The 13,199-nt window shown below is 44.4% G+C and overlaps 1 protein-coding gene across 2 annotated transcripts in view; it reads left to right on the forward strand.

Moving 5' to 3' along the window:
- LOC116945031 (calcium-activated potassium channel subunit alpha-1) overlaps nt 1-13,199 on the forward strand; it is a 169,998-nt gene that overhangs the window by 36,733 nt on the left and 120,066 nt on the right. For both annotated transcript variants that reach the window (XM_076068709.1, XM_076068710.1), the window contains exons 6-7: nt 1,323-1,398; nt 6,203-6,278. In XM_076068709.1, the coding sequence (XP_075924824.1) occupies nt 1,323-1,398; nt 6,203-6,278 (152 nt within the window). The remainder of the gene's footprint in view (nt 1-1,322; nt 1,399-6,202; nt 6,279-13,199) is intronic.

Here is a 13,199-nt window from a genome sequence, read left to right on the forward strand (position 1 = left end):
ATGTGATATATCCTTGGTGCTCAGCCACTTGAGAGCGTTTTGTAGGGAGCGCGCGTCCTGGAAGTTCCATTGTGTATCCATGAGGAGGGCTCAATTGCTCCCTAGTGTGGAGTGCCTCTGCTGTGTACATCGTGCAAAGGGACTTCCTCTGCGCCTAGGTGCTGAGCTGAGAGAGCAGCTTGGATATATAATTGGAGAAAATTGCTCACGTGGTTTATATGTTTGGATTGGTGTGGGTGGGGAAGGGGGAAAGAACAATTACGATTACCGTGCCAGGAGAGTTAACGTAGAGTAAAGGCATGTTGCGATCATGCAGGAGGACGGGAATCAGCACACTGCTACATTATGGACCTGTAAACCTGGAGATCTGAGTTTGATTCCAGGTCGCTGCTAACCACAGTGTTGAGCGATATCTCACACCCCCCCTTCCCCCCCACTTTCACTAACTCTCACTGACTAGCATGGTGAAGTTTTAGTCAAACAACCGCCGTGACTGGCACGGGGTGGGGAGGTCTTCGTACTGGAGTCGTTTGGCATATTGCTGGGACTTATGATAATGCCAAGCCATGTGGGAATATTATATATATAGCTCGTAGGTCAGACCTGATATTAAGTGTGAGATAATTGTGATTTGGAATCCACTACTAAAATTCATTTCACACACGTACATTACACGATTAATTATCCGCTTGTCGCGCCAACATTTTTGATTGAATAATCTTCTTAGAAATGTGCAAAGTGCCTTTCTGTACAAGGCACCCCAGTTATTGTGGTTAATTGAGAATGCTCTGCACTTGAGCTGTGCCGATGGCTGAGCGCCGGTGCTGTCGCAGAGTGCTCGACTCACAATCAGTGGTTGTCACATGGGTGAACTCGTTCTCTCCGTAGGAATGTGGAATTTCCACCACGGGCTCAGAGCAATGAGTACCTTCACACTAATTTGAGCAGCAAGACGCGATGTGTTTTGACCTTTCAAAGTGAGAGTGTTCCCTCTTGAGATCGACTGGACAGATCGACAACTACTGGACATTTTATTCTTGGTTCTTTCGGTAAAGTCACGCAGAGGGGAAACAATAAAATAATTATAATAAAAAAGATACATATAAAACAATACAATTCTCACGACGTTTGTGAAAAAGAGCTTTATAGCTCGTTGGATTCCTCCAGGATAATTAAAGATTCTGATTCTGATAATGTATGTATGTATGTTGAACTTATTGCGTACCTTACGCAGCCAACTGCTGCTAATTGGAGGTGCGGGGGAAGGATAACAAACTTAACGCAAGAAACCTGCGGCTGCTCTTTCGTTTCTCTTCCCGCAGGCTTCAGGTTCCTCCGGGCGCTGCGCCTCATTCAGTTCTCCGAGATTCTGCAGTTCCTCAACGTTCTCAAGACCAGGTGCAACATGGACCCCATGAGGGGCTCGCTGCCCCGTTAACACAGTCACCCTTTCCTTTCTCTATTTCATCACCGCCTTATCATTATTATCATTGGCATCGTGTCACGAGATGAATACACCTCCATTGGGAACGTCCACAGCGAGCAGGGCATAACATCGTGCCAGGGAACACCTCTCAGAGGGTGGTGTCATGAGATTATTTCTCAACTCACATCAATTGGCTTATAACTTAATTCAAGATAATGGACTCGTTCTAGATTTAAAGCTTTCGTGACTGCTAGGATCCATACTCTTTGGTTCTATTGGGTAAAGTCACGTAGGTGAAAATAAAATAACAAAAAAATGTTTGTTATTTTATAACAAAAAAATGTTTGTTATTTTATTTTCACCTACGTGACTTTACCCAATAGAACCAAAGAGTATAATGGACTCGTGTTATGTCCTGTTTTGAGCATTTGCCACACTTTAATCCAACCGGAGTGTGCCATCCTTGGAGCTGGAATATGCCAAATAAAGTGATGGACCACGTGTCTATTTCATTTGTAGCCCCAGGTGACCAGACTGAGAGCATCGGCTGACTACACTTGAGGACCCAGTTTAATCACTGGAGAGGGGCCCAGGATTCAAACCCAGAATCTCAGTGATGCCGGCTCAGTGCTTTGATAGAGACATATTCCTTATTAGCTCAGCCACTTTCACATGATTTATCTTGGGGAGAACTTTATCTGCAGCCGAGAATGGCTGGGTTCGGGTTAAAGGTGACCCACGTACCCCAGGTTGCAAGGAGCATTGAGGTGTTTAAAGACATAATCAATAATGTACATCAATAGAAATCATCCTGATTGTGTGAGATGGATGCTTAATTATTGACGGTGATGTGATTTGGAGTGGACAGGAAGCCCCAAAGGATGTAAATGTAAACATTGGTGTACTGGTTTTAAAATGATCTTTTATCCGCAATCAAAACAATATCAGATTGTCAGAGAAATGCCTCACAAGACGACAGCACAGAACTACCTCATAATAGTACATCTCTTGCCCATAAAGAGTGGTTTACCTCATGCCAGTCATTATATACGTACCACTATGTATGTATAATTGATCCCTCAAGACCATGGTCTTGGCTTAAAGGAGTAAATAACCCAGTACGTATGACTAATGCGTAACTGGGATGAGAGCATTGTCACCGCAATTGAAGGCCCTCTTTAATTATGGGCTTATACCTAGCTTCAAAATAACGATTTAATTCATGTTTTCTCAATGGCTTGAATTGGGAGTCTGGGCACCCAGCCCCTTTCCCATGACAATGCTGTTTTCCGAACCTTGTATATCCCGTCTGCATTGAGGTCACCATAGGTCATGAAGACAACACTGTGTTTTGAGAAATCCCGTCAGCTTTAGGTTCAACACAGATCAGATCGCGGCCACATTGCCCAGTGCATGTCCGCTGTGACAGCTGCTGGATTTTGTTTCTTTTATCCACATCATCATCATTGCCATCATCAGCCATGATCAATCCACTTCTGGATGAAGGCTTCCCCATACCGTCGCTATCTCTCACGATCCTGAGATATAATAATCCGCCTAGCACCTCCGATTAGCACGGTTGGCTACTTACGGTGTAAAAGAATCTTGATTTGAAGCTTTCGTAACTGCAGGAATCCATACTCTTTGGTTCTTTCAGTAAAGTCACGTAGGTAGAAAAATAATAGATAGGTGGTTGTCCCACCTGATAACAATTGCTTGTGTTGCGATCGAAACTTGGTGATCTATTATTTTTCTACCTACGTGACTTTACCGAAAGAACCAAAGAGTATGATGTAAAAAAAGTTAAACATACTTTCAATGTCTGATTTCGTCATTGCCCCGTCTTCTTGGCTGCCACTCTGTAATATGTATTGACAGTCGGTCATCATCCCCTCTGTTGATGTGTCCTGCCAAAGCCCATGCACTTTTCTTGATAGATTGAGTTATGTATTTCAACTTGGGTATGTTCTCTAGTCCAAGCGTTCCTCATTCTGCATAACAATGTCTTTTTAGAGCAAGCATCTCCCCCATGCTTCTTTTCACACTTTTTAGTTTGTTTCAGTTTTCTTTGTTAATGTTCATTCATCCGGTCCACATGTCATAGCAGGTAGGACACATCGATGTGCTATCAGTATTGCATTAACACAAATGCGTTAAAAATGGATTTAAATTTCGATTTAAAGCTTTCGTAACTGCAAGGATTCATCTTCTTTGGTTCTTTCGGTAAAGTCACGTAGAATGAGAATAATATAATAAAATAAAGTAAAATAAGACTATAAAATTCTCACGACGTTACTTAAACTCCTTTGTCAAGAGGTTTCACGCCTCTCACCGAGCTTAAAAAGACGCTAGAAATCTTAACAACGCTCATTGGAGCACTGTCGTCCCGACAGTTCTGTTCTTTCACCTGATGAAGGCTACTTGTGTTGTGGCCGAAACGTCGTGAGAATTTTATTGTCTTATTTTAATTTATTTTATTATTTTATTCTCATTCTACGTGACTTTACCGAAAGAACCAAAGAAGAAGAATGAATTTGTATTTATTTTTAAATTTTAAAAAATCCCCAAGATCTGAATAACTGTGTCATCTAATTAGGCTTATTAAATAGGCGTGCTGACCTCACAGCAACAACCAATCAGATTTAAGCGAGATATTAACCAGCACAAATGTGTTCATTAATTACCAGCGCAGGCTCGCATATTCATGAGCAGTCAGAATGAATAATGCATATGTTCATCATTCACCCAGATAATTTTGAATATCATTTGAATAAATTAACTTGCAATGATTAATATATAGTTTAAATTTGATTGTTTTTTGCTGTGAGGTCATGACCCTCCTATTTCAGAAGCTGTATCAGGTGACAAGCTGAGTCTGACTTTATGGATCTTTCATGCCGATTTATTGGATGTTGTCCTAATGGTGCTTGGCAGTCTAGAGCGAATCGTTTAAATTGCTATATTGTTATACACGTGATATTTGTTTGCCAATTTCAGGTGGTGGAGGGTCTTAGCGACACAAATTTTGCTTAACCCAAAAATCAACCATGAATCATATTGGCTGCGAAAAACTACGTGTTGAGATCAATACAACAAGGGAGACCTGTATTTGTCAAATTACACTGAGAGTGCCAGTTATTGGGACTTTGTCTGGGACTTGGCACCCAGTGGCACGAGCTATTGAATGTTTCCTTCCTAACAGATGGTGCGCCTCGCTGATAAACTTCCCCTACAATTTACTGGGCAGCTGCGGCACGAGTTGGAACGGTTGTGGAGCCTGGTCTTGTGGCGAGTGCATTAATCACAATTCTGACGATGAATATGTAATGCCCACCATGGAAATTAGAGACGACTGAAGATTTCTCTTTCAATAAAGGGCGGGTTTATTATAACCGCACGGAGAGTAAAATCAGTCAATATTCTCTATGACCGTGATGCTTAACTGAATATGTAATTGCACACACGCTCTTTCACTGCCACAAACTCTCGCCTTCGCCAATCTGGCCACGCAGCCATCCCACCCACCCTCGTTCCGACAAGTTCTCCCTGGATTCGCCTGCCTCCTGTTGGCTGGAATCTCCCGCTTCTCCGTCGGTCCGCCAATACTCCTCCGCCCTGTAAACCTGCACCATCCTCCCACTTCACACCGCTCTCCTGCGATTCCCTCCCCCTTTCGGTCCATACCCCTTTTATTATCTTTTACCCTAGCCCAGGGGTCGGTAACCCGCGGCTACCGGAGCCGTGGGCGGCTCTTTAAGGACTGTCCTCGTGACGTTATTTATCAAGGACCACCGTCTCGTATTCAAATGCCTTGCGGCTCTTGAAATATTTATTTTTGTTTTGTTTCACCGAATTTGAAAAGAATGGCTCATCTTGTTATTTTGATTGCCCACCCCTGCCCTAGCCCCATCCTCACGATATCACCCATTAACCACGCCCATATCTCTGCATCCATTGGCCCTTCTGGCCATACACTTCACAGGGCTTTCAATTCCCCTTCTATTCCACCTGCAGTCCATGAAGGCAATGTTGCCTTGACAACTCCCTCCATCGTTCCATTGGCCCGCCTACTTCATCGCTGGCCCTCATCTTCTCGGGCACCCTCGTCCCTCCCCAGCTGTCCCTCTATGCCCCCCTACTAGATCCTTCTGCCTCCGTGCTTTCCCCATTAGACTCCATCCCCTCCGTACTGTCTCCACGGGAGCCCTGTGCCTCTACTCATTAGGGTTTGTCACAAATGCAACGCGTCATCTAATGTAAGTATTGTTTTGCAAGTGCGCAACATCATAGGACAATAACATGAAACGTTAAATTAATAAGGAATAGAAACGCATGCGGTATTTAAACACCCATTATTATCCACATACAGGATGCTCTTGAAATAGGTGAAAGACTCGGTGAGCTTTCCTCGATAATAAATGGTGTGGTAATAATGTTCTGACGATGACCAAATTATCTGGAATCTGCCCAATCTTATCAGATCTCAGAAGCTAAGGCTGAGCCTGGATAGCGCTTGCCTGGCAAACAACATGCAAACCCGGGTGGTATAAGCTGCTGGGATACATGCGTGGCAGCAGAGGGCAATGCATCGAATTATATTGTTGTACCGTACATAGTTCTATGCTCCCACATCTCTGCTCCCCACCTACACGAACCAACTCGCTCTGATCAGCATGACAGAGAATTGTCAAGTAACCCCCAGCAGTGGACTGACAGAAAGGTTCTACATTTACATGATTGTTATCTAATGTGCGTGTGCGTTTTAATATCTTTCAGTAATTCCATCAAGCTGGTAAACCTGCTCTCAATCTTCATCAGCACCTGGCTCACTGCGTCGGGGTTTATACACCTGGTGAGTCGGCTCCACGCGAGTGTCGAGTAGTCATGTCTGTCTGCTATGTGTTCCACCTGCCAGGTCTGAAGCGGCACGCGTGTTGAACTGGCACGCGTGTTGTACCTGCCAGGTCTGAAAGGCACACGTGTTGTACCTGCCAGGTCTGCACGGGCACACGTGTTGTACCTGCCAGGTCTACACGGGTACGCGTGTTGTATCTGCCAAGTCTGCAGGGACACGTGTGTTGTACCTGTCAGGTCTGCACGGGCACGTGTGTTGTATCTGCCAAGTCTGAACGGGCACGTGTGTTGTACCTGCCAAGTTTGAACGGGCACGTGTGTTGTACCTGCCAAGTCTGCAGGGGCACGTGTGTTGTACCTGTCAGGTCTGCACGGGCACGTGTGTTGTATCTGCCAAGTCTGCACGGGCACACGTGTTGTACCTGCCAAGTCTGAACGGGCACGTGTGTTGTACCTGCCAAGTCTGCAGGGGCACGTGTGTTGTACCTGTCAGGTCTGCACGGGCACGTGTGTTGTACCTGCCAAGTCTGCAGGGGTACGCGTGTTGTACTTGCCAGGTCTGCATGGCCACGCGTATTGTACACTTTCAGTGTTTATTTGTGTTATATGAATGGGCTCTAATACACTCTGTCTAGCCGCGAAGTGATTAACGCACCCATGTGTTCTCATTCTGGTTGGAGATGAATTATACCAACCTGAACTACTTAACTAAAATTAAGTTATTTTTTTTATTATACCAGATAAGACATACTGAACGATGTAGCTCTTTTTCAGAAGTGACCTGGCCACAAATGATAGCTCAATGAAGTGGCTTATCACGTGGAAATGTATAGCAGTCAAATATTCTAGGACCCGGAGAAAAGTCATGAAACTGGGAGTCCACGTGACCACGGGGAGGACAAACTCCAAATATACAGGCATTAGGGTCGGGATCGAACCCACAACTTCCTGTATACCAGACGAGGGAGCTATCAAGGCCGCAGCCTGTTAACTTTTTCTTTGTTCGCCTGCACTTTTCATAATTCTGCATACACCCCAAATTGCAAAAATGTTTTACGATTGTTAATAATTTAGAAAGGATAATTATATATATCTACCGTAGCATGAAATACAGTATCACAGCATTTCCTCATGAGTGCTGTGTAATTGGCAGTGTGTGTTTGAGTGCAGAGCCGAACCTATTTTTGTCACCATTAATTTCCACCTCTTTTCTTATACTTTAATTGGAATATGGTAATGATTGAAATGGCTTCATTCCGTGCAATTAAATATTGAGCTAATTTTAAAGTACGAATATGGAAATGAAACTGTGGCGTTATAGATTTTGTGCTCGATGTTCTAGCATCTTCCATCGGTGGGAGGTTGCCTGGCAATCTGTCGTGCGCTGCACTACGTAAGAAAAAAAAACTATTTGGCATATCCGTTTAACTAATTAAAAAACTTTTTTTGTAAATATTTGTTGCTGAGTTAGTTAGTTGTCGAATTCATTGGCATTTATTAATTGGCACTTACATTCTCAATTTTGATGGATATTAATATTGTTACGTTTTCTTGCGCAGAGTGGCAGACAAGGTTCACCGTTGAGGTCACACGAGGGAAATGGCCACGTGACGTTTGAGTGAAATTACCACTGCGTGGCATCTGATTTCGTCACGTTGCACTTGATATCTTTTCCAAGAGTTCGCCGCCGAGTTCCAATGTCACAACCTAGGCTGCTTCGTCATGAATTATCCAGTGCTTTCGGAAAAGGTGAACGTGCGGCCCTGCGTTTTGCTCGCTCACTCGGCTTCTGGCGAAAGGGCCTCCATGAGAGGAAGGTTTTGAACCATTGGCGGTCCTCGAGAAATTATCTTCAGGCCCCCCCTCCCTGCCCCCCTCCCTCCGTCCCTCCTTATGAGACGGCAGAGGAGATATTGACAAGAGACAGTGGCGTAGCGAGATAAAATTAATTTATCCCAAAATAGAGATGGAGTGAGATGGGAGAAGAGAGATGCAGACAAGATGGAGATGACAGGTGAATTAGCTTTTCATGTTTATTTTGTTTACTGTTTTAGGATTTGAAATTGGAGCTGATATTTAACGTACCTCTAAATATCATGAATCCATAGCTTCTTGAGCTTCGTGGGGGCCATGCTTTTGCCATAGTTTGAGAATACTGTACCTGACGACGCCAATGGAATCAAGAATTGCCGTGTCGAGTAATTGACATCCAAAGAACATGTTCAGTCTCATAAGCATGGAACCCATATACAACTTCTGAACTCCGTGGGATTTCCATAAATATCAAGAATCATCGTAATGTTATTCCCGCTTCAGCCTGGGTTATTATAAAATATACTTTTAAAAGTTATGTTTTACTTAAGGACAAATATTGCTGGAAATCTACAGTAAGTAATTTAAAATCGAACGTAGAATTGATAGCCTCGAAATGCAAAGTAGTGCAGTGCATTTTATAATTGAATAAGGGTGTAGAACAGTATGGGGAGTGGTTATGTAAGGTTAACGCGCTAAGCTACGAACCCAGCAACCCAAGTCCGATTCCTTCTCACGGCCAACACCGGTGACGATTATCTGAACCGGTCCTGGGTCTCCCCTAGATCGACTCAGCCTCAAATGAGTACCCGGTGCAGTGTGTAAACATTGCCACTGGGGAGACAAAGGCTGCCGGGCGTGGTGCTGACCACCCACCCCGACGTGTGCCGTGCCGGCCTTCATGGACGCTCGCTAACAGCACTTGCTAAGGCTACACGGGGGATCTTTGTCTTTGGGTAGATGCATTGAAGAGCTGGTGTTTATTTTAATTGTCATGGCACTGGGAGCCTCTTTGTCGCCAGCTTTGCCGCGGCATATTTTATTACACGGGGGAAGGAAGGCTGTGGGGCGAGCCGGAGGATAAGAGGGCTTCGCTCCACTTCAAACCGACTCCCTCCTGAGCAACCTCGGGCTCTGTGTCCTCTGCGCGCGAGGCACTCCGCCGGATGTGTGTTTGCCGGCACCTGACGACGCGGGTGGCTGCCCAGGAGAAGTGAAACGTGACCTGGCAGACAACGGCGTCAGTCTCGGGTTGGAGGATCTTCAGTGGGATACTGGCAGCTGGGGGTTCACCAACCGCCAGCGGCGAGGCAAGTCTGTCTTTCAGAGCCAGCTGCCCGGTCTGAAACGCTCCTGATTTATCCAACTGCTGCCTTGTTTTTCGGCGTGAGTCCATGGTCCCAGAGCAGATAGTAGGTAATAGGCATGTTATGATATTGCAGTACCTTCAGTGGCGTAGCAATATTGTCAGCTCAGGGGGTGTGGCAATTGTTCAGGTGGGCCCCAATATTTGATTTGTCTCCCAGGCGATTATATTTCACGGCTCCTCTTGCCTAATCACATCGTTACGCTCACGATCTCGAACATTTAACGCTGTACGGGGTGCTCCGTGTTAAATACTTTTTGTTCTTTGGGTCCGTCCATAAATGACGTCACGCACCTGGAGGGGGGGGGTCAGACATTTGTGACGAGGGGGGGGGGGGTATGAGAAATGTGACGTCACATCAAAATGCGCACCTTTGAATAAATATAGACAACACGTTCTACTTAATTAAATAGACTTTTCAATTAAAAAAATGTTTTCCTATAACAGAGTGCAGCGCCACATTAAATACGCACTACAATGACAATAGTTTAAAGCGATTTGAAGCATGATTTTGGGGGGGGGGGGCAGAGCTTTGTGACGTCATATTTGAGGGGAGTCTGACTTTTTGTGACGTCGTGTGACGAAGGTGGGGGGGGTCAATAATCGTCTAAAATCGCGTGACGTCATTTATGGACGGCCCCTTTGACACTGTTGTTGAAAACAAATCTCATGGTGGTTGTTAAGGAGGCCCCCAACTCGTAGCTTTGGCCACCAGGGGGCCCAAGGTATCACCTGCCTCCACGCTCGTTACACTGTCGTGTACCTCCCTTTTCCAGGCATCCAATGAATGTCAATTTGTTCTGCTGTCTCGTTTGTGTTGTTTATAATTATTTTCGTCTCATGTTTGTGCAGTCGTTTTTTCATTTAACCGAACAATAACATTCCATTTACGCATAATATGCATACATTGTGAATATCTGATTATCAAACACATCATCCAATGCATGTATTGTGATTGAAAGAATCAATTTTAATTCCTGACTTGATGCAAACATTACCACGATAATATGCATGTAAAAATGCATTTGCTTTGCAATTGAATAATTTGTCATGACTTGTTTTCAAATTATTTTTTTTGTAAATGTTTTACTGTCTCTCATATATTCTGTCTTGTTGGTGCTTGCGCTTTGAACAATTGCAAGCAACGTGCATTAACTGGATATAGGAGGTCGAGTAGATTATACAATTCGATGCGTGTTTTGTGCGCGTAACAATCGGCTTTAATTGATTAATTATAAATGAGTTTCTGAGTTTTGTGTTCCAAGCATTGAATTTCCAGAATGAATAGCTTTATAGGTATTGTGAAACGTGATATGCCTAAACTGTACTCATTTTGTTGGGCGGTTGGTGAAGAAGGCGATAGTATAAGCCATACCTGACGATGCCTTTACCGTGACATCATTAAACTATATTAGAATATATTCAAATCAATAGGCCTTGAACTGGCAGGTTGAGTGATCTGTGAAGTGTAAGAAGCAGGTTGCCAATATCCACTGTCCACAACTCCCTCCACTTGTCTTGTCTGTTTACGTTCAAGCTCATGATCTTACTCTTTTTCCATCAGAGCATCACTCAGGCCTCTCAAAGCCTGCTTTCCTAACCCACACAGGTGACATTAAGTTGCTCATGTCATCAGCAACATCATCAGTCACGGTCAATCAACTGGCGAATGAAGGTCTCCCCTAGCTGCCGTGACCTTTCTCAGTTGTGTACACGGTTCTTTTGGGATGCACGGTTTTGGGGATTTTCCCATAATGCTTTGTGTCTGTGCTTCAATGTTTTTTTAATAATCTGTAACATGGGGTTAGCATGCACACAGTTTACAGACACACGGTAATATATATTTATTCAATACAAAGGTATTTATATGTGTAGACAATATTGAGCCTGTTGAAATGCAGCATTGATCCCTAAATTAGAGTTAATTGGCTCATACAGTAGCTTAAAAGGTGGCAATTACATGCAACAATTTCAACTTTTGATGTTTCCCCCCCCCCCCCGATTTTGGCATTGCTCAAAGTGAAAGCAAGGCCAGTGACGGGGGCTGGACCTAGTTATATCTAACTTGGACTCATTATGTTTTCAGCAACTACACGTGTGCAGTTTGCCTTTGTTTGTAGATATCGCTGGCTCATCGCCAAGGGCAGCATATTTTGTATTTAATTTACTGGATCTTGCTTACCCATTCATGCATATGGCACTGAATAAATCACTTGTAAACAAAAACAACATCTGGTCTGCTCCACTTCCATCCCAAAACTGTAGAGGGTTCGGTTTTCTTCCATCTCCGGGATATTCGACAATTTTAGATCGCGTTTTATGCGGGCGTCACTGAATGTTGCCCACCGAATTTGAAAGAGGTGTTGCATGCTACTGGCCGGCGACTGCTTCTGTAGAAAACTACTTGGTGAAGGTCACCAACACTGACGGGTTTTCATATCCGAGGTCTCTCACAGAGCATGGAGGCAAATCATTTATCATTGCTGAAGAAGGCGTTCCCTTGAGGGAACACCGGGGTGAGGTCTTATAATGTAGTTTTACACTGAGATAAGCATTTCACATGTTTACGTTGCCCTTTATTATTTTTACGTGAGCCCGCTGCACATTTTAATAGATGCTTCCATGCCTTGGAATGTGACCCCAGTGCTTAAAAAAAGAAACCAATAGCTGGAAAGGAAAAGCGCACAGCTGTATGGACATTTATGAAGGTTGCAATACAGATCCGGACCTGCTAATTCAGGTAGATTTGAAACAATTTTAAAATGACAAAACCTCCTTTTGATAATGAAGGATAACATCACATTTTTATAATATATAGGATCACGTGACGTGCAGTGTAGGTAATGTGAGGCTTTTAGCGGTCACTGAATCTGATGCGCCATCGCTCAGTACAATTCCACGACAATATGGAAACTCTCCATGACAACTCGAGGCTCGCGTTGATCAACATTGTTTTACCCATGTGGCATTTGATGAAGTCGCCGAACTAGGGAGTCAAGGGAAAGTAGTCAATATGTGTGCCCCAACCCTTTTTTTATTTCTCAGTGTAAAGCTGAACTTGCTGAGGTGCGTACGGAAGGATTGGATACAACAAAACAAAAACAGCCACACACATTAGTCATTCATACTGCTCCCACGAATGCCTACTGCCCAAAACGTTGGCCTGCTGTATATTTTGAACCATCAAGTGAACTCTGGTCATCCTCGCATCGGCGTTTGGCTGGCCATTGGAACAAAGATGGTTACTGCATCGTGCACTTTAGATGCGCTTCTGCGGCCGTCTGGAACGCTCTCGCTTGCACTTTTAAATCAAGATTGAAAACTAATTTCTTCAGAACTGCTTTTTTATTTTTAGTTTGTTGTCCTTCCCCGCACCTCCGATTTGCACGGATAGCTACGTACGGTGCGAAAGAAGTTCAACATAAACACATACGTACGTTATTTTCCGTTCGAAGGCAGTGTTAATGACAAACGTGGTGTTTTGATAATTAATTCGTGCCCGTGCACCTTTTGCAATGCGGTCATTTATAAGTCGGTGCTCCTCGACCTCCGCTATTCCACGTCGCTCACTCCTTGATCTTTTGCGGCGCGAGTCTTTGGCCAACCGCGCACGCGGCGACCGAGGGAGTTCAAAGGTCAGGGGAGTGAGGTGTGGGTGGGGTGCCACGGATGGCCTGCGGCTTGTAATGAGGTGCGTCAATTGGTGAGGTAGAGAGGGTCGGGGGGCGGGATCGGTCACGA

Source organism: Petromyzon marinus, chromosome 22 (assembly GCF_048934315.1).
Source record: "Petromyzon marinus isolate PM22_M1 ecotype Great Lakes invasive population chromosome 22, UKy_Petmar_22M1.pri1.0, whole genome shotgun sequence".
Lineage (NCBI taxonomy): Eukaryota > Metazoa > Chordata > Hyperoartia > Petromyzontiformes > Petromyzontidae > Petromyzon > Petromyzon marinus.